Here is a 22,264-nt window from a genome sequence, read left to right on the forward strand (position 1 = left end):
AGACTCCTAATTCCAGATATTTATTGAATTCCAATATCTGCACTGGTGGGATTTGATGTATTTACAAAACAATCTAATGTCCTCTTTGCAAACTGTACAGTTGACAGCATAACTTGCATAGTTAAGTTGGCTGACCACCTGAATGATGCCTTTTTTAAGTCTTCTTGTAGACAACACCAAAGCATCATTCAGGACACAAAGGAGTAACTTGAAGCACAATGGCTGTGCCTGCTCTTTGAAAGGTCTGCATTGAAAGCACTTACACAGAGCATTTCAAAAATAAATAAGCTCATTTTAATGCATGCTAAAATGATACAGTTGGACGCGTGTGGCACGGTCTCTCGGTTGTTAACACTGCTGCCTGTCAGCACCAGGGACCTGGGTTCCGTGACTGTCTGCATGGAGTTTGCACATACTCCCAGTGTCTGCATGGGCGTCCTCTGGGTGCTCTGGTTTGCTTCCACAGTCCAAAAGGTTTACACATTAGATGGATTGGCCATGCTAAATTGTCCATAGTATCCAGGGATGTGCAGGCTAGCTGGGTAAGGAATGGGAAATGCAGGGTTATTGGCATAGGTAGGGAGTTGGATCTAGATAGGATGCTGTGGGAGGGTCATTGTGAACTTGATGTATTGAATGGCCTGCTTCCACACTGTATGGATTCTATGATTCTATGACACATCAATAGCTGATCTTCATTTATCTATCCACTTCACTTGATGAAGGAGCAACACTCCAAAAGCTTGTGATTTCAAATAAACCTGATGGACTATAGCCTGGTGTTATGTGACTTCTGACTTTGTCTAACCCAGTCCAACACTAGTGCCTCCACATCAAGGCTTCCTTTATCTGGCGGTGTGCTCAGGAAGGATGCTGTGATTTTGCAACAAATTAATTATTTGAAAGCATGTGTCAAGCCTTTTGCATGTAACATTCTACAGTGTGATGTTTGACCAGTTAGCCTGCATTTGTTGTTATTGAAGGGAGAAATGTTAGGCAGAACACCAGGCAATCCACTGTTGTCCTTTAAGTTATCACCTTGGATCTTTTAATGTCCACAAGGGCTTCAGTTTCCTATTTTATCTAATGAAAACCAAAAGAACTGCGGATGCTGTAAATCAGGAACGAAAACAGAAGTTGCTGGAAAAAACATTTCTCTGACTTTTCTTGACAGATGCTGCCAGACCTGCTGAGCTTTTCGATCAGTTTCTGTTTTTGTTCTTTTTTTCTGTCTGTTGAATAGCACATCTGGTAAGGCAATATTCCCCTAGCACCATATTTGAGGTGACAGCAGCAATTTTGATTTCCAATCCATTCTGGAACTTAAACCAACACTCTTCTGATGCAGAAGTTAGAATGCCAGCTGAGACAATAGGAATTTCTTTTAAAAGGAATGCCAAGCCACCAGGCAAGGACCTCCCAAGTGTTTCAGCCACTGTAGGTTTGTCAGTCATAGCTGGTGAGTGTTTATAGTGGCGCTCTGAATGTTCTTTGCTCGATATTTGTTCTCAAATTTTCAAAGACTACTGGCAGCAACTTAGCTAACTGCACAGGGAAATCATAACCATCACACTAATTTAACCTCATTGTATTGTTGCATGCAGGAACTAAGGAAAATATAGTGTAAACAAGGCAATGGACTCCACTTAGTACCAGTTGGCTGAAAAATATTGAAAACAGATCAAAAAGAATATTGTTTGTCTCTGTGTCCCAAATCCGTTTCGGTGATGGTCAGGAAAATGTGTTCTGGAAAACCTCCTGTGGCACTCATTTTCCTTTTTAAAAATATAGATTATGTTGCATGATAACCTACCAAAATAAATAAATTGCTAGGTTTGTGTACCCCAGACCACCACCCCTTTTTCCTCTGTAAACATTAGTTAATGAGTTTCCAGTCATTTCTAATGGTTCTGAATTGGTCAGAGTATATGACCTTATCCATCCCAATGTCTAAGGAATAAACTCCTCCTGTGAAAGATTTCAGACATGAGCAATTTGAGTGTTTTTTTAGTTCTTATTAATTTATTAAAAGGGATTCCTATTAGGATAAACCCAATAGTTTGTTGATGGTTTTTGAGGCAAACAAGCAACCAACCCACAAACCCTACTTGGTTAAATAAGGCTCCAATCTGTGGTCGACTCATAGTACTCCCAGTAGAGAAGTATCGCCTTAGAAATGTTGGACGCATGCTGAAAACAGATGAAAGAACCTTTTAATGTCAGGCTTTCAGACTTAGGTTGGTACATTGCTTTACAACCAAAAACCTAACAGTGATACTTTGTGTGCAGGTGTTTGATGCTCACTGCACAATTCTTCTTTGTGAACAATAGACCTATTATTTTGCATTTATTTTCCAAAAATATTTGCAATGCAGATCCAATCTTAACTAGCAATGGCAAGGATCAGATCAGTCATATATGTATGGAAGAAATAGTGAAAGCGATTTTTAAAAAAAAAATTCCATCTAATATTTTTAAACCTTGGATTTAAAAGTTTTGACGAGGTGGGGAGGAACAAACTTCTCCTTTTGGTGAAGGAATCAATAACCGAGGTATAGATTTAGGGTAAGGGTCAGGAGATTTGCAGAAAAAAATTACGATGATGTTGCTGGGACTGGAGATTTTGAGTTTAAGGAGAGGCTAAATAGGCTTGAGCTATTTTCCTTGGATGGTTGGAGGCTGATGGGTGACCTAAACAGAAGTTTATAGAATCATGAGGGACATGGATAGGGTGAATAACCAAGGTCTTTTTCCCAGGGTAGGGGAGTCTAAAACCAGAGGGCATAGGTTTAAGATGAGAGAGGAAAGAATTAAAAAGGATCGGAAGGTTAACTTTTATGTACAGAGAATGGTGCATGTATGGAATGAGCTGCCAGAAGACATGGTGGAGGTCGCCACAAGTGATGACATTTAAAAGGCCTCTGCATGGGTCTATGAATAGGAAGGGTTGGGAGGGATTTGGGCTAAATGGTGTCAAATGGGATTAGAGCAGATCAGGATGTCTATTTGGCGCAGACAAATTGGATCAAAGGGTCTGTTCCGTGCTGTATCACTCTATGAAATGTGAGGATTCTTTGTTTCATCCACAGGCTGGTAGAAATCAGGAAGTGACTGCCAGTAAGAGTCATAGAAGCAGGTAACCTCATAAAATTTAAGAAATTTTCAGATATCCACTTGTGATGCCCAGGCATCCAAAGTTACAGACCAAGCGCGTAACAAATAGGATTAGAATTGTTAAGTGGTTATTTTGACTGTGACAGACTCAGTGGGCTAAAAGGCCTTTTTCTGTAGACCCCAATGATTCTGTAAATAATTGCTTGGTAGTTTAGAACTTAAACATTTGATCAGGTACAAGGAGACAAGAAATCAAAGTTTTCTGTCTTGTACCCATCAGGACTGGGGCACCAAAACTAGACTTCAGACAAGATACTCCAATTTGTGCAAAAGGAGAAGATGATACTGATTTGTAAGGCCATTGTTAGCGTAGAGATACAACAGGAACAGTTAACTGCAAGACTAGGAAGGTAGACTATGACTGCTCAGTGTTGTTGTGGAAATGCAGTAAAATTGGCAGGTTTCATGCCCTTCCTTTGTCCCAATGAAACAAATATAATGTATGTACAAATTCCTTTCGCCTACATAAAAATTAATATAGAATATGAAGCTTAGAGCGTGCAAATGCATGACACCGCAAGCCTGACTGATAGCCAAAATTGACTTCTGGAGTCATTCTTCAAGCAACCTGGATTATTTAATAAAGAATGTCCAATGGCAGAATCACATCAAATTATAGACATATTGTTCAGAGGCTTGCAAGCATTGAGCATGATGAGTATGCTGCTTAGTGCAAATGGTCACTGGAGTATGTTGTGTGATATGATCCAACAGTTGTTGGGGCATTTGCCTACATTCCTGGCAATGCACTAGCACTGAAATTTGTATCACTTTATTCATCTGTATGCAAAGGACCTTTTCAGCTAGATTTTGTATAGAAATTCACTCATGGGATTTACTGCAAAGTAGCAATGTGAGACACCTAATTTCACTTTGCTCATATTTTTGAGACACCTTTCCTTTCCAGGATACACTATATAATAAACTCCAACCAATGCTCAAATTTATGACCAACATGGAACAATCAAACAAGGTTCCTTTGCTTCATGTGTTAATTGAGAAATCTGCCAATAGGTTCTCATCGCCTATCTACCAAAACCCTATGTTTGTAGATTAATGTACGCATTGTGATTCCTGCAGTCCATGTGCTACCAGATTAATCTTTTTGGTAATCTCATAAATAGAACCCTTGCCACCTACTCACTATTTAAGCTTCATACCAAGGTGGGGCATGACAAAACTGTTCCTTGAGATAATAGCTAACTACCCTGATCAAATAATCACTTAATGCATATTGTAAAAACACAGGAAAGGATCTGTGCCCACCACCTTTGGCCCTGAAAAGTGCCCCATTCTATTCCAGATTACTGTGGAAGGGGAAGGTGTCTCAGAAATTTGAGCGTCAGGTGAAACTGTTTTGCACTGCTGCTTTTCAATAGACAAGGGTGATTTATCAGTCATGCCCGCAATGTGATGCATTTGTGCATGCTAGAAACTACATATGTTAACATATAGGGCCCTGTTTTATGTAAATAAAAAAAATTAAATCTATTGCGCCTTTTTCATTCAGAAACAAAAAGGAATCATGGAAACTGCTAATCTTTGCTGAATTTCTATGACAGCATCTTAACCAGTTAGACTGAGTCGGCTCTAAGAATTAAGATTGACAGTTAACTGTTCATGCTTCATCTCTATGACATATATGTCAGTACCCTCTTCTAATCTTTTATAAATTGGTGCCTCTTTGTGTGATAACAAGGTGTAGAGCTTGATAACAAGGTGTAGAGCTAGATAACAAGGTCCCGCTCCTCCGAAGCTGCTTGGCCTGCTGTGTTCATCCAGCTCTGCATTTTGTATTCTCAGATTCCCCAGCATCTGCAGTTCCTGCTATCTCTGAAGCCCTTTTATGTGTCCAAGTTCTGATAAGCACAAGGGAATAGCTTTACTAAAAAGGCAAGAAATCAGTGTTTAAATGTTGATTTAGAGTCTATTCCTGTAAGTTTGAAGTAATGTTTTGTTTTTCACAGAAACATGATCAAATCATTCTACACCGCCAGCCTGTTATACGATGTCCTTACTGTGTTTGGAGAGCTCACGGAAGAGGCAAGTATAGTGTGCAGCTACGATCCAGAAGTGCATTGTGTGCTGTGATTTAAGGTTAGATCTTGCAACATGACCACTGTTAAAGTATGATACGCTCAAGTAAGCGGGGCTGGGGGGCTTTGAATCTAATCTGAAAGATTGTTTTTTAAAAGTTGCATCGATGTAGCAGCATCAACATTCCTTGGTTGTTTTAAAGTATTTCAAAGCTAATGAATTATTTTTGAAGTGCAGTTAATCACTGGACAGTGTAAAAGTTATAGATCCTGACAAAATTTGTACTGAGACTTATTCTCTAACATTGACCATACACCTTGGCAAGCTGTTCCAGTACAGGCAACTGCCCAACAATGTGGAAAATAGCCCAGGTATGTTTTGTGGAAAATAGCCCGGATACGTTCTGTCCACAAACAGCAGGAAGAATCCAGTTTTGTCAATTACCATTCGATTAGTTTGTTGTCAAACATCAGTAAAATCATGGAAGGAGTCATTAATAGTGCTGTCAATCAGCAATTGCTCAGCAAGACTTTCTCCTCCGGCAGTCTCTGTCAAGATTCGAAGATGGTTTTCTTTCACGCTGGAGTTGTGGGTCCTGAGTGGCTGAACAGTCCATCTGTGACAGATGGGGGTCAATGGTGTTTTGAAGATCTTGGATTTTCACATGTTTCTCATCATTTTCAATTTTTCTTCTTCATTCAACCCAGTGCCCACCCTGATGGAACCCTCAGTATATTTGGGTTAGGCAGGGGTTGGGTGGTGGGGTGGGGGTGGTAGGCTGGCTAGATTGGATTATGGACTGTCTTCTTATTTGGCTCCCCATCAAAATTCATTGCCTTTCTCTGCCAGTCCTCATCAATGGATCCACCACAGACCCAGATGTCTGCACCTGTAAGTGCAGCAAGGCTGCATCATCATACAAATACTCTCAATTGTACTCCCTATGACACTCCACCGCTTGAGTGAAGCATGGAGCTTCTAATAAGATCGGTAGGAAAATGACTGGGCCAGCATTTATTGCCCATCCCTAGTTGCCCTTGAGAAGTGGTGATGAGCTGTCTTCTTGAACCGTTGCATTCCATGTGCAGTAGGTAGACCCACAATGCCATCGATGGAGAGTTCCAGGATTTTGACCCAGCGACAGTGAAATAACGGTGATTTATTTCCAAATCAGGGTGGTAAATGGCTTGGAGGGGAACTTGCAAGTGGTGGAGTTCCTGTGTATCTGTTGTCTTGTCCTTCTAGATGGTAGTAGTTGTCACTATGCCAAAGTATTGCTTCCAAAATCATCATAAAAGTGAAAGGTTTTATCAAAATATGCAGAGTTCCCCAACATGTCTGTCTTTTTAGACCCAGGTTGACAGAATGCACAGACCATGTTTCTGTATTTACTAAAGTTTATTCTATCATAATAAATAGATTCTAGCTAGAGATCAACAATTATCAGCCATCAACATAAACTCCAGCCGTTCAAACTGTAGCCCCTTTCTAAAACTGTCCTCCCACATGTGTGTGCGCACACAGAATAGAATTGGTATTATGCATAGGCAAAAAAACTGGAAGGCATTTCAGTGGTTCAGGTGCAAGTGTTCACCAAGATGAACCTTTTGATTATTCAGGCCTTTCTGTTCATTGATCTCTTTCTATCTGTCTGTTGAGGAACTTTGACTTCCTTGCACGAAAAATAGAGGAATTAGTTTACAAATTATAACATTTCTGACTTATTGGTTAAACCCTGTAGTTTACAGTAACTGATGAGGGGAAATAAACAGTCTTTCTGTGTTTATTTGCTGCAGAGGAAAATGCAGCACCTTCTTTTCCTGAAGTCTGAAGGCTTCTGAGTATCTTGGTCATGGCCACAGCTGTTCACCTACCTGGGAGCAAATCACGTACTGGCAGGCAGGCAGGAAGTCTTCATCATCCACAACTGGTCGCCACTTCACAGGCCAATTGGCTACTAGCCGGCCACAATTCATGGTGTGCGCACTCTCTGGTACCTGCTCATCTGCAGTAGTGTGTGTGTCTGGAACACCCCCTCACCACTGCTTGAACAAACAGCAATGAGTATCAGTAACCTGCTCTTACAAAGTTAACTAATCCATTCAACAATCCTTGGTTTTTAAAACAATTCTTTTTCCATTTCAATCCACAATCAAAAATTGACAAAAACAACAAAGATATAGCCTTCACGCTGTCTCAGGAACCTTGGTGAATAGTGCCACTTTCACTGTTTACACATGGCCTGCTGAGTGTGGGACTGTCTGAGATACTCAAGAAGGTTGGCAATTTCCTGAATGCTTCTTTAGTTCGAACTGTCTTGAGCCAGAGATTCCTGTGTGTTGGTGAGAACATTGCGGCTATTCAAGATGTCATTGAAGTGTTTTCTTTGCCTTCCTGATAACTACTTGCCATGACAATTCTTGGAATAGAAAGCTTGTTTTGTAAGTGTTAGGTCAGACATATGTATGATCTTGTCCACCCAATGCAGTTAATTGATAGACTAGTGCCTTGAGGCTGAGGATATTAGCCTGAGGCAGGACATTGATATTAGAGCACCTATCTTACTATTGAATTTGCAAGATTTTGCAGAGGCAACATTAGTATTTTTTTTCTGTCAGAATACGTAATACTACTCTGTAAACCATGAGATTGGTGTCGGATCTGAGGTCTCCAGAGGCCAAAGGATGTGCTGGGATACTGGAGGTGAGGAAGAGTTTCATTGTCGATGTCTGCAATGTCTTAACTGGGGCTTCCAAGGTGTGTGAATTGATCAGGAACAGCACAATCTGCATACTCCTTTCCAAGTCTCTCACCGTCTTCATCTAGAACTATATAACTGCTCCTTCACTTTCATTGGGTCAAAAACCTGAAATTCCCTTTCTATTGGGACTGTTACTGTACCTATGCCCTAAGGACTGCAGTGTTTGAGGAAGACTGCTCTCAGCCAGCATCTCGGTCAATTAGGGATGAACAATAAATACTACACCACATTCCCCAACAAATATAAAATCAAATTCTCAACTGCAGCAGCCAGTTTACACAGAACAAGACCCAGAAGCCCTTACATGATGAGCAACTGGCTGATCTGACAGTGTGGAGCTGGAAGAACACAGCAGGCCGAGCAGGAAGGTTGACGTTTCGGGCCGGGGCGCTTCTTCAGAAATGAAAGGCCTTGACCCAAAAAGTCAACTTTCCTGCTCCTCTGATGCTGCCTGGCCTGCTGTGTTGCTCCAGCTCCACACTGTTATCTCTGATTCTAGCATCTGCACTTCTTGCCTTCTCCAATTGGTGATCTGTTTGGTGGGGCTCATTAATCTTAACATTGCCTTTTTGGTAACAAAGAGGTGTGATAGTTCATGGAAAGAGAGATGAAGAGTCGTCCAGGCCTGAAATGTTAGCTTGCTGTCTCTCTCTATGGATGCTATCTGACCCGCTGTGATCTCCTGCAGTGGTTGTTTTCAGTACAGATTCCAACATCTGCAGTAATTCGTTCTGCAGTGTTTAACCACTGCAAATTGAAGATTCTGTGTTTTAAAAAGAAGTATGTAATTGATATAATTTAAACATCACTTGCTTTCGTAAATTATTCGATAGCAGAATTGCAGTGTATTTACAAAACTGAGTGGACTCCTGATTTTAAAAAAAATTCTCATAGAGAGGCTCTGTAGACTTTATGAACTTTCTATTTGATCCTTTCAGAAATAAAGATTTGACAATGAACCTCTTCCTGTTACTATCAACTAACTCCCACTCATGCTAGCAGCTAATGAAAGATTGTTTGTGATGTTTGATATCAAGAGCACTGCATCTTGCAAATGGTCATCTAAAGCTGCAATAGGAGAGGCAAAGTGGGATATTGATATTCTTAATTCTGTTAAAAGCTCCTCTTCTATGAAAGCGTTTTCTTATTTTGATTATTTTAAATTTAGTGCAGTACGTTTGATCGTAGAGCCTGGCTCCAAAGTTGATACTGAGGAATGATGTGGGAACAGCCTATCAACTTTAAATTTCCTTTTATGTAACACACCATTCTGACTTACACCACTAATACGCCATTCATGTTTATTAATATCCAGTAAAGGCCACATTGAGAGCTTAATGGTCTTAAAGTGGCCACTTTACAGTAACTTAGTGTAATTCTCAACACACTTGGAATTAATCAGTATGTGCTGTCCAGTCACAGTAAAGCATTTAAAATTGGATACGATTCAGTTTTACTTGCATAGTTTGGTTGCATGTGGTAAGTGCACTGCCTAGTGGACACAGTTAAAAGAACATGCTGTTTGATGCAGTCCACCAGTCATTGGGATGTACCCTGGTTTCACACTGGTACTGAACACACTACGGTCCTCCTCATGGCTGTACCTCGATTGATCAAAGTTACCTTGCCTTTTTTGAATTTAAACAAAAGCATGACAGGGAACTTTTTCCAAATGCATTTACCCACGGCAAGACAACAACTAATCAGAGTCCAACCATTCAACCCCCTTTTCCCATGCCATATAAATTGTTGTTCCCTATGAAATTTGATATTTTTTGTGATTCTGCAAAAGATAGAAAGCTTTGACAGCTTGTCCCTTTGGTTAACAGAACTCAAGTTCTGCACAATCAAACAGCTCTTCTCCTCATTACCTCAGTGGTCTTTGTCACTGACTCCTGTGCCAATGGAAATATTCTTTACCCTGTTCAGCCAAACCAAATGTTTCATCGTTTAAAAAATGTCCTCTACTGCTGTACTCCAATGAAAGATCTCCTGGCATCTTGAAACCCTTCTGCTATCCCTGATATTATATCCATTTATGGCATTAATATTCTGCATTCTAACCCTTTGGCCCCTCTTCACTGGTTTTAACTGCCCTGAAATTATGAATGAAGGTATTATGTTTGACCCTCTTGGTTCTGTTATCCTCATACTTCAAGTAATTACGTTCAGTTAAAACCCATTTCTTGTTTTATTGATGAATTCTATGAGTCCACGCTTTTCAATGTTTCATTGGACTTTCCACCATTCTGCCCATTTTGCTATGAGATCGGATCCTCTTGTGGTCATTTCCAGCCAATGGTATTTCTCTTTGAGTTCTGTTTAAAAAAAAGAGAAAAGAGAGTTCAGCTATTTATAATGGGAGTGGCCAGTAGTGACTTGTTCCCTAACATTGCTATTTCCTTCCGCAATGCTATTGCATGCAGCCCCTGACCTTCCTTTAAGATCAGATCAGCGCAGAAGACACTTTAGGTTATTGAGGATAGTTTTATTTCCTTTTCAGCCATTAATTATTTTCTGTTTTATATTCCCAAAGATTCATGCAGTACCTTGTGCAACACTTCAAAAACTAATAAAAGACTTCTGTGGTATAATTGCTATTTCAGTGTAAATCAATGGATGTTTGTTTTAGTGATAGGTTTAGGGGTGCATATTGCCTGAACATGAGGAGAATGCCGTTGCCATTGTGCAAAATCATGGCACAAGACTTTGTCCACTTAAGGAAAGGTATTCTGTCAAACTGATTCTGTTAAGGAATTGTGGAATGAGTCCTAATTTGGACTGCATCAATATGTTTACCTTAATCCTGACTGCTTTTTCCATTCTGTAATTTTTTTTGGAGTTGGGGATCCTGCTGCAGTTCTAAATTCTGAGTGATCTTGATACTTAGATTGCCATTAATAAAGCAAGTGCAGGGAAAGTGAAATGATTGTAGACCACTGGCAGAAAACAAAACATATGGGCATGGGCATTTACAGTCGGGATCACTGGCTGGGGCTTGGGTTAAAACTCTGACTGGTATTATTTGCCTCTGCTAAGACTTAAGAATCAATCAGCAAGATGATTCTGACAAATCTAATTCACTTCTGCCTGATATTGCAGGGTCAAATATGCAATGGTCTTTATAAACAATTTAATCAAAGTATTTAACTGTGAAGGATGAATAAATTGGAAGAGTCTGTTTCCACTGGTTGAAAACTTTGCAGCACAAACTTATAGCTGTTAGAATAAGTTTTAAAGATTTATGAAAAGCAGCAGGCAAGATGTTGTCTTTAGTGTGTAAACAAATTTGGGTAGAGTACTTGCGGATTACATTTTTTTCTAGACTTTGAGATTTTTTTTAAATAGTGCAGGTTCACAGAGAGCTCCGAAAATTGAAATGTCGCATACAAAGGCTGTGTGGTTTGCAACCCAGGCAGTAGCTCATTTTGTAATTAAGCTAACCATTTTAAAAATCAGCCAGTTAATTTAAACTATGCACTTAGAGACTGAAAACCATTTAAATTTAAATTTGATGGTTTTGACAACCTAAGACCAATCCTGTTGTAAGACATTGATAGGCCATCAATGGTATAAAAGGCGATGGTATTTGAAAATTCGTGTGAGAGCAACTGCCATCTAATATTGTTAACAACCCACCAGCTCTAAAGCGAAAGTTCCTGGCTCTCAAAATTTTCTAAGTTCTCAGAATAACCATCATCTAACTAAATGTAGAGCAACACTGTTAGCTAATATTCCTGACACAAGAATTTGACACTGAAAGGAGTTGCTGAATGAAGAACAACAGAGAAAGTGGGGCATTCCAAAAAGTGTATCCTGGCTGTAATTTCAAGAGATTACGTTTTAATTTCTTTTATTATTTTGGTTTATATAAGTAGGACTTATATTTAACTAATTGAGCAGCAAAGAATTAGAATTTTGTTTTATTTGGGAAGAGTTAGTAGTGAGTGGGAATTGTTTGGTTTGTTAGTAGTTCTGTTAATTTGTTTACTGTTAGTGTTATGTAAATGAATTATTACTTGTTGATTATAAAATGACTATCTGGAGTTTATTTAATTTAACTTCCACTTTATAACATCTTGAGAGTGAGAGGCAGGTTATACAACTTTTCACACTTCTTTTAACAGATTATAGGGTGGGGTGAGCCTCTCTGGGTATTACAGTTTTAATGATCAGCAAAGGGGTCATCATCTGTTTTATGACAAGTATGGGGGGTGAATTGCCCTGCCAGTGATCGTGGCCAAACAGACAATGCAGTAAAATCTCAGAATAGTCTACTGCGTAGTTAGGAGCAAATAGATACAAGGACATGTTGTGTAAATGACTCATATTGAAGACTACTGCCACTATAATCTTGTTGCCGAATTATCTGTTGCTGTATTGCACTTTCTCTGTAATACCATAAAATCAAAGAAAAAGGAACAGTAATGAGCCATTTGGCTTCTTGAAGATGCCCCACGATTCAATAGGATCATGACTCATCCAACAATCCTTACGTCCACTTTCCTGTGCTTTCTCATTTCCAATCTACATTTCCAATCTACATTTCCCAGATCCTACCAAGATTCGGCAGGATCTGCGGAATGTAGATTGGGAGAAAATGTTTGAAGGTAAATCCACATTTGATATGTGGGAGGCTTTTAAAGAGAGGTTGATTAGCATGTAGGAGAAACATGTTCCTGTGAAAATGAGGAATAGAAAAGGCAGGATTAGAGAACCATGGATGACAGGTGAAATTGTGAGACGAGCCAAGAGGAAAAACGAAGATTACATGAGGTCTAGGCGACTGAAGACAGACGAACCTCTGGAAAAACATCGAGAATGAAACGAGGGATTAAGAGGGCTAAGAGAGGACATGAGATATTGCTGCAAACGTGGTTGAGGAAAATCCCAAAGCCTTTTATTCATATGTAAAGAGCAAGAGGGTAACTAGAGAAAGGATTGGCCCACTTAAGGACAAAGAAGGAAAGTTATGCGCTGAGTCAGAGAAAATGGGTGACATTCTTAATGAGTCCTTTGCATCGTGATTCACCAAGGAGAGGAACATGACAGGTGTTGAGGTTAGGGATAGATATTTGCTTACTCCAGGTCAAGTTGACATAAGGAAGGAGGAAGTGTTGGGTATCCTAAAAGACATTAAGGTTGACAAGTCCCCTGGTCCAGATGGGATCTATCCCAGGTAGTTGAGGGAAGCGTGAGAGAAAATAGCCGGGGCATTAACAGATATCTTTGCAGCATCCTTAGATGTGAGTGACGTCCCGGAGGACTGGAGACTTGCTAATGTTGTCCCCTTGTTTAAGAAGGGTAGCAAGGATAATCCAGTTAATTATCGACCGGTGAGCCTGATGTCAGTGGTTGAGAAGCTACTGTAGAAGATACTGAGGGATAAGATCTGTTTCCATTTGGAAGAAAATGGGCTTATCAGTGATAGGCAACATGGTTTTGTGCAGGGAACGTCATGTCTCACCAATTTGATAGAATTCTTTGAGGACGTGACAAAGTTGGTTGAGGGAAAGGCTGTAGATGCCACATACATGGACTTCAGGAAAGCGTTTGATAAGGTTCCCTGTCGCAGGCTGATGGAGAAAGTGAAGTCACATGGGGTCCAGGGTGTGCTAGCTAGATGGATAAAAAAAACTGGCTAGGCAACAGGAGACAGAATAGTAGTAGAAGGGAGTTTCTCACATTGGAGACCTGTGACTAGTGGTGTCCCACAGGGATCTATGCTGGGACCACTGTTGTTTGTGATGTATGTAAATGATTTGAAGGAAGGTGTAGGTGGTCTGATCAGGAAGTTTGCAGATGACACTATGATTAGTGGAGTAGCAGATAGTGAAGGGCACTGTCAGAGATTACAGCAGAATGTAGATAGATTGGAGAGTTGGGCAGATAAATGGCAGATGGAGTTCAATCCGGGCAAATGTAAGGTGATGCATTTTGGAAGATCCAATTCAAGGGCGAACTATACAGTAAATGGAAAAGTCCTAGGGAAAATCGATGAACAGAGAGATCTGGGTGTTCAGGTCCATTGTTCCCTGAAGGTGGCAACGCAGGTCAATAGGATGGTCAAGAAGGCATGTGGCATCCTTTCCTTCATCGGACAGGGTATTGAGTACAAGAGTTGGCAGGTCATGCTACAGTTGTATAAGACTTTGGTTCGGCCACATTTGGAGTACTGTGTACAGTTCTGGTCGCCACATTACCAAATGGATGTGGATGCTTTGGAGAGGGTGCAGAGGAGATTCACCAGGATGCTGCCTGGTACGGAGTTTGCTAGCTATGAAGAGAGGTCGAGTAGATTAGGATTATTTTCATTAGAAAGACTGAGATTGAGGGGTGACCTGATTGAGGTCTACAAAATCATGAGGGGTATAGACAGGGTGGATAGGAGGAAGCTTTTCCCCAGAGTGGGGGACTCAATTACTAGGGGTCATGAGTTCAAAGTGAGAGGAGGAAAGTTTTAAGGGAGATATGCGTGGAACGTTCTTTACACAGAGGGTGGTGGGTGCCTGGAACGCGTTGCCAGCGGAGGTGGTAGACGCAGACACATTAGTGTCTTTTAAGATATATCTGGACAGGTATATGGATGGGCGGAGAGAAGATGGACACAGACCGTTAGAAAATAGATGGCACGTTAGACAGAGGATCTTGATCAGTGCAGGCTTGGAGGGCCGAAGGGCCTGTCCCTGTGCTGTACTTTTTTGTTCTCTATAACCCTTGATTCCCTGACTCATCAAGAATTGATCTGTTACTCTTAAATATGCATAAGGCCACTGCTCCACAGCTGTCTGTGTCAAAGCGCTCCAAAGATTCACCCTCTGAGGGAAAAAGTTCCTCCTCAACTCAGCCTTAAATTGGCATCCATTTATTCTGAGATTCTCCCGTGAGGGGAAACATCCTCTCAGCATTTACCCTGTCAAGCCTCTTAAGAATCCTAAATATTGCAGTGAGATCATTTCTCATTCTTCGAAACTCCAGTGAGTAGGGTAGCAACCTAACTACTCCTGCACCTGATTCTATACACTCTTCCGCCTTCGCACTAAAATCTGTTTCTTCCCTCAGCTGATTGTCAGACAAGATGATTAGAGGTGACAAGAGCCAAGTCAGGTAGATAAAGTTAAAAAATGTATCTGCAAAGATAATAATGAAGGGGCAGAACAGAGTTGAGGGCAGTGTGGTAAATGGCCTAATTCTATTTATATTAATAAGTTATATAAGACATAGGAGTGGAAGTAAGGTCATTCGGCCCATCAAGTCAACTCCACTTTCCTGCACTCTCCCCGTAGCTCTTGATTCCTTGTGAGATCAAGAATTTGTCGATCTCTGCCTTGAAGGCATCTAACGTCCCAGCCTCCACTGCACTCCGTGGCAATGAATTCCACAACCCCACCACACTCTGGCTGAAGAAATGTCTCCTCATTTCCGTTTTAAATTTAGTCCCTCTAATTTTAAGGCTGTGCCCACGGGTCCTCGTCTCCCGGCCTAACGGAAACAACTTCCCAGCGTCCACCCCTTCGAAGCCATACATTATCTTGTAAGTTTCTATTAGATCTCCCCTCAACCTTCTAAACTCTAATGAGTACAATCCCAGGATCCTTAGCCGTGCATCATATGTTAAACCTACCATTCCAGGGATCATCCGTGTGAATCTCAGCTGGACACGCTCCAGGGCTAGTATGTCCTTCCTAAGGTGTGGGGCCCAGAATTGGACACAGTATTCTAAATAGGGCCTAACTAGAGCTTTATAAAGTCTCAGAAGCACATCGCTTCTTTTATATTCCAACCCTCTTGAGATAAATGACAGCATCACATTCGCTTTCTTAATCACGGACTCTACCTGCAAGTTAACTTTTAGAGAATCCTGGGCCAGCACTCCCACATCCCTTTGCACTTCTGCTTTGCGAATTTTCTCACCGTTTAGAAAATAGTCCATGCCTGTATTCTTTTTTACCAAAGTGCAAAACCTCACGTTTACTCACATTGAATTTCGTCAGCCATTTCCTGGACCACTCTCCTAAACTGTCTAAATCTTTCTGCAGCTTCCCCACCTCTTCAGTACTATCTGCCTGTCCACCTACCTTCGTATCATCGGCAAACTTCGCCAGAATGCCCCCTGTCCCTTCATCCAGATCATTAATATATAAGGTGAACGGCTGCGGCCCTAACACTGAACCCTGTGGGACACCACTCGTCACCGGTTGCCATTCCGGAAAAAAGCCTTTTATCCCAACTCTCTGCCTTCTGTCAGACAGCCAATCCTCAATCCAAGCCAGTGGCTCACCTCGAACACCATGGGCTCTCACCATGCTCAGCAGCCTCCCGTGAGGCACCGTAACAAAAGCCTTTTGCATGTCTAAATAGTTAACATCTGCTGGGTTTCCCTGGTCTAACATACTTGTTACCTCTTCAAAGAATTCTAACAGGTTTGTCAGGCACGACCTCCCCTTACTAAATCCATGCTGACTTGTTCTAATCTGACCTTGCACTTGCAGGAATTTAGAAATCTCATCCTTGACAATGGATTCAAGAATTTTACCAACTACCGAGGTTAGGCTAATCGGCCTATAATTTTCCATCTTTTGCCTTGATCCATTCTTAAACAAGGGGGTTACAACAGCAATTTTCCAATCATCTGGGACATTCCCTGACTCCAGTGACGTTTGAAAGATCACAGCCAAAGCCTCTGCTATTTCCTCAGCCACCTCCCTCAGAACTCTAGGATGTAGCCCATCGGGGCCAGGAGATTTATCAATTTTTAGACCTTTTAGCTTTTCTAGCACTTTCTCTTTTGTAATGCCTACCATACTCAACTCTGCCCCCTGACTCTCCCTAATTGTTGGCATACTACTCATGTCTTCCACTGTGAAGACTGACGTAAAGTACTTATTAAGTTCTTCAGCTACTTCTTTATCTCTTAGGTCTACAAAATCATGAGGAGTAATGACAGGGTGGATAGCAAAAAGCTTTTTCCCAGAGTGAGGGACTCAATTACTAGGGGCCATGAGCTCAAAGTGAGAGGAGGAAAGTTTAAGGGAGATATGAGTGGAAAGTTCTTTACACAGAGGGTGGTGGGCTTCTGGAACGTGTTGCCAGCGGCGGTGGTAGACACAGACACGTTAGCGTCTTTTAAGATATATTTGGACAGGTACATGGATGGGCAGGGAGCAAATGGACACAGACCGTTAGAAAATAGATGACAGGTTAGACAGAGGATCTTGATCGGCGCAGGCTTGGAGGGCCGAAGGGCCTGTTCCTGTCCTGTAGGTTTCTTTGTTCTTTGTTCTCCCATCACTAGCCTTCCAGCATCAATTTGGAGTGGCCCAATATCTACTTTTGCCTCTCGTTTGTTTCTTATGTATTGAAAGAAGCTTTTACTATACTTTCTAATATTATTACCTAGCCTACCTTCATATTTGATCCTCTCCTTCCTTATTGCTCTCTTTGTTATCCTCTGTTTGTTTTTGTAGCCTTCCCAATCTTCTGATTTCCCAGTGCTCTTGGCCACTTTATAGGCTGTCTCTTTTTCTTTGATATATTTCCTGACTTCCTTTGTCAGCCATGGCTGCCTAATCCCACCCCGGATAATCTTTCTTTTCTTTGGGATGAACCTCTGTACTGTGTCCTCAATTACACCCAGAAACTCCTGCCATTGTAGCTCTACTGTCTTCCCCGCTAGGCTCCGCTTCCAGTCGATTTTCATCAATTCCTCTCTCACGCCCCTGTAATTACCTTTTTCTAACTGTACCACCATTACATCCGATTTTGCCTTCTCTCTTTCAAACTGCAGACTGAACTCTACCATATTATGACGCTGCCTCCTAAGTGTTCCCTTACTTTAAGGTCTTTTTATAAAGTCTGGCTCATTAGAACATAGAACATAGAACAGTACAGCACAGAACAGGCCCTTCAGCCCACGATGTTGCGCCGACCATTGATCCTCATGTATGCACCCTCAAATTTCTGTGACCATATGCATGTCCAGCAGTCTCTTAAATGACCCCAATGACCTTGCTTCCACAACTGCTGCTGGCAACGCATTCCATGCTCTCTCAACTCTCTGTGTAAAGAACCCGCCTCTGACATCCCCTCTATACTTTCCTCCAACCAGCTTAAAACTATGATCCCTCGTGTTAGCCATTTCTGCCCTGGGAAATAGTCTCTGGCTATCAACTCTATCTATGCCTCTCATTATCTTGTATACCTCAGTTAGGTCCCCTCTCCTCCTCCTTTTCTCCAATGAAAAAAGTCCGAGCTTAGTCAACCTCTCTTCATAAGATAAGCCCTCCAGTCCAGGCAGCATCCTGGTAAACCTCCTCCGAACCCTCTCCAAAGCATCCACATCTTTCCTATAATAGGGCGCCCAGAACTGGACGCAGTATTCCAAGTGCGGTCTAACCAAAGTTTTATAGAGCTGCAACAAGATCTCATGACTCTTAAACTCAATCCCCCTGTTAATGAAAGCCAAAACACCATATGCTTTCTTAACAACCCTGTCCACTTGGGTGGCCATTTTAAGGGATCTATGTATCTGCACACCAAGATCCCTCTGTTCCTCCACACTGCCAAGAATCCTATCCTTAATCCTGTACTCAGCTTTCAAATTCGACCTTCCAAAATGCATCACCTCGCATTTATCCAGGTTGAACTCCATCTGCCACCTCTCAGCCCATCTCTGCATCCTGTCAATGTCCCGCTGCAGCCTACAACAGCCCTCTATACTGTCAACGACACCTCTGACCTTTGTGTCATCTGCAAACTTGTTGACCCATCCTTCAATCCCCTCATCCAAGTCATTAATAAAAATTACAAACAGTAGAGGCCCAAGGACAGAGCCCTGTGGAACGCCACTCACCACTGACTTCCAGGCAGAATATTTCCCTTCTACTACCACTCGCTGTCTTCTGTTGGCCAGCCAATTCTGTATCCAGACAGCTAAGTTCCCCTGTATCCCATTCCTCCTGACCTTCTGAATGAGCCTACCATGGGGAACCTTATCAAATGCCTTACTGAAGTCCATATACACCACATCCACAGCTCGACCCTCATCAACTTTTCTAGTCACATCCTCAAAGAACTCGATAAGGTTTGTGAGGCATGACCTGCCCCTCTCAAAGCCGTGTTGACTGCATTTAATCAAGCCATGCTCTTCCAGATGGTCATAAATGCTATCCCTCAGAATCCTTTCTAACACCTTGCAGACGACAGACGTGAGACTTACTGGTCTGTAATTGCCGGGGATTTCCCTATTTCCTTTCTTGAAGAGAGGAATTACATTTGCCTCTCTCCAGTCCTCGGGTACGACTCCAGTGGAGAGCGAGGATGCAAAGATCTTTGCAAGTGGCGAAGCAATTGCATTTCTCATTTCCCAAAGAAGCCGAGGACAAATCTGGTCCAGGCCTGGCGACTTGTCAATCTTAATGTTTGACAAAATTTTCAGCACATCAGTTTCCTCTATCTCTATCCATTCCAGCATGCGCACCTGCTCTTCAAAGGTTTCATTCACTACAAAGTTTGTTTCTTTCGTAAAGTCAGAAGCAAAAAACTCATTTAGGGCTTCCCCTACCACCTCAGACTCCACACACAAGTTCCCTATGCTATCCCTGATCGGCCCTACTCTTTCTTTGACCATTCTCTTATTCCTCACATAAGTGTAAAATGCCTTTGTGTTCTCCCTAATCCGTTCTGCCAAGCCTTTCTCGTGCCCCCTCCTGGCTCTCCTCAGACCATTTTTGAGCTCCTTCCTTGCCTGCATGTAATCCTCTAGAGCTGAGCTTGACCCTGGCTTCCTCCACCTTATGTAAGCTACCTTCTTCCTTTTGACGAGAAGCTCCACCGCTCTCGTCATCCAAGGTTCCTTTATCTTACCCCTTCTTGCCTGTCTCAGAGGGACATATTTATTCATCACTCGCAACAACTGTTCCTTAAACAGTCTCCACATGTCTATAGTGCCTTTACCATGGAACAATTGCTCCCAGTCCATGCTTCCTGACTCGCGTCTAATCGCATCATAGTTTCCTCTTCCCCAATTAAATATCCTCCCATTTTGCCTAATCCTCTCCTCCTCCATAGCTATGTAGAATGTGAGGCAGTTTTGGTCACTATCACCAAAATGCTCTCCCACCACAAGATTTGATACCTGCCCCGGCTCGTTTCCGAGCACCAAGTCTAGAATGGCCTCTCCCCTCGTCGGCCTGTCAACGTACTGAGTTAGGAAACCCTCCTGAACACACCTTACAAAAACAGCTCCATTCAAATCTTCTGCTCGAAGGAGGTTCCAATCAATATTGGGAAAGTTAAAGTCACCCATTACAACAACCCTACTACGTCCACACTTTTCCAAAATCTGTCGACCTATGCTTTCTTCAATCTCCCTGCTGCTATTGGGGGGCCTGTAGTAAATCCCTAACGAGGTGACTACTCCCTTGCTGTTCCTAATTTCCACCCATACTGACTCGGTAGGCAGATCTTCCTCGACAATGGAATCTTCTGTAGCTGTGATACCCTCTAAGTCCAGAATAGCCTGCTCCCTTGTGGGCTCCATCACAAGCTGTTCCAAAAAGCCATCCTGCAAACATTCCATGAATTCCCTTTCTTTGGATTCACTGGCAACATTATTCACCCAGTCCACGTGCATATTGAATCCCCCATGATCAAGTTTTGGTTGTTACCACAGGAAAACACTGGCAAGATTTAATGTAATCTTATAAAATTCTAATTTTCAGTACAGTGAGTCGGGAAAATCTACTTCCTGTGGTTGAATTGTCAGTGATATATACAAAATATTTACACCGGTGGTGGTGGAGTAGGGCTTCTGATCTTGGACTCATCCACTCCATCTGCTTTTCCTTTCTTTTCTTTTCTCTCTTCTAATTTTTAATGCCTTCTATTTTATTTTACTTACCTTATGATGGAGAGCTAGGTTGACGTCAGTGAGTAAAATCAGGGAGGACTCGTGGCAGCGTTGGAAGCGAGTCTGGATTCCTGGCTTCTGCTTCGATGAGGCAGTCCTAGAGCTGAGTCATGGCTGCTGTGGTGGAGGCATTTTTGGATTCCCGGCAGCGTCTGCATCCAGCCCAGGTCCATGGAGGCGGAGGTGACTTTGGCCTGGCGTGGAACCTAGCAACATTGGTGGTGTCTGCATTGTTGAGGTCCAGTGAGGGTGTTTGCAAGGGTGTCAGTGGAAATGAGAAAGTGCTGAAGATGGGTGACTTTTGTTCCTGAAACAGCATTGTGGCAAAAGGGACCTGTTCCTGGCTACTAGACCCATGATGGAGTACTTAAGAAGAACTGCAAAGTTGAACGCTTATTTATATATTCATTTCTTTTTCTGCTTTTATATTCTATATTTTGGTATATTTTTTCTGTGTTGTAACGTGGCGCCGGAGTGTGGCAACACTATACAACACTTTTTTTCATTGTATTTTGTAAAAAGGTACATGTGACAATAAATAAATCAAATCAAAAAAACAAATTTGTATCAGGTCTAGATCACTCAGACCCTCAAGCCTGCTCCACCTATCAGTTACATTGTGGCTGAGCAGGTTACTCCACATTTCCATGATCATCTTCCACCTCCTTAATTAAGAATCTACGTATCTCTGCGTAGAGATTCGAAGGCTCTGCTTCCAGTGCCGTTTTAGGAAGACTGTTCCGTAGACTTTTGACTCTTTGCGAGAAGAAAATTTCTGTATATCCTTACCTTAAATGGGTGACCCCTTGTTATTACAGTGGCACTCAAGCTCTTGCAACTCCCATAAGAGGAAATATTCTCTGCACATATGTCCTGCGAAGACCTGCCAGGATATTTTGTTTCAATCAAGTAACCTTTTACTGTTCTAAACACCAGATCCAAACCTATCCTCTTCTAGTTGAATAATCATTATCTTAAAATTGTCATTAATAGTAAGGAAGGAGTCTCAAAGGACATCTGAGCTAAATTAGCAAAGTGTGCTTTGCCGCAAAGAATAATTGAGGGAGAGTGTACTGTCTTTAGAGTAAAAAAAAATGGATAACTGAAGCTGTGAGCAATCGACAGGAAAGAATGAGGGGGAAAAGATTAGCTTCCAATTGGTTTTAGACTATTCGAACAAAGAACTGTCCTCCTTTGCCATACACCTCTGAGATTCTGTGGAGCACAGTTTCATTCTCTGTTCCCCAGCTTCCTCTCCCAATCATGATCTGACAATTATGTGCAGTACCAAGGATGCGCAACACTGGATCAAATATCAAACCCCATTTGCCCCCTTAAGTGAATATGAGACCCAACAGCACAATTAAGTGAAGAGCGGAGTA

General features: G+C 41.9%; 1 protein-coding gene across 2 annotated transcripts in view; it reads left to right on the forward strand.

Moving 5' to 3' along the window:
* The window catches only part of vta1 (vesicle (multivesicular body) trafficking 1), a 179,984-nt gene that overhangs the window by 94,272 nt on the left and 63,448 nt on the right, over positions 1-22,264 (forward strand). For both annotated transcript variants that reach the window (XM_059648753.1, XM_059648754.1), the window contains one exon: positions 5,142-5,217. In XM_059648753.1, coding sequence (XP_059504736.1) covers positions 5,142-5,217 — 76 coding nt within the window. The remainder of the gene's footprint in view (positions 1-5,141; positions 5,218-22,264) is intronic.

The sequence above is a fragment of the Stegostoma tigrinum genome, chromosome 9 (genome assembly GCF_030684315.1).
Source record: "Stegostoma tigrinum isolate sSteTig4 chromosome 9, sSteTig4.hap1, whole genome shotgun sequence".
Lineage (NCBI taxonomy): Eukaryota > Metazoa > Chordata > Chondrichthyes > Orectolobiformes > Stegostomatidae > Stegostoma > Stegostoma tigrinum.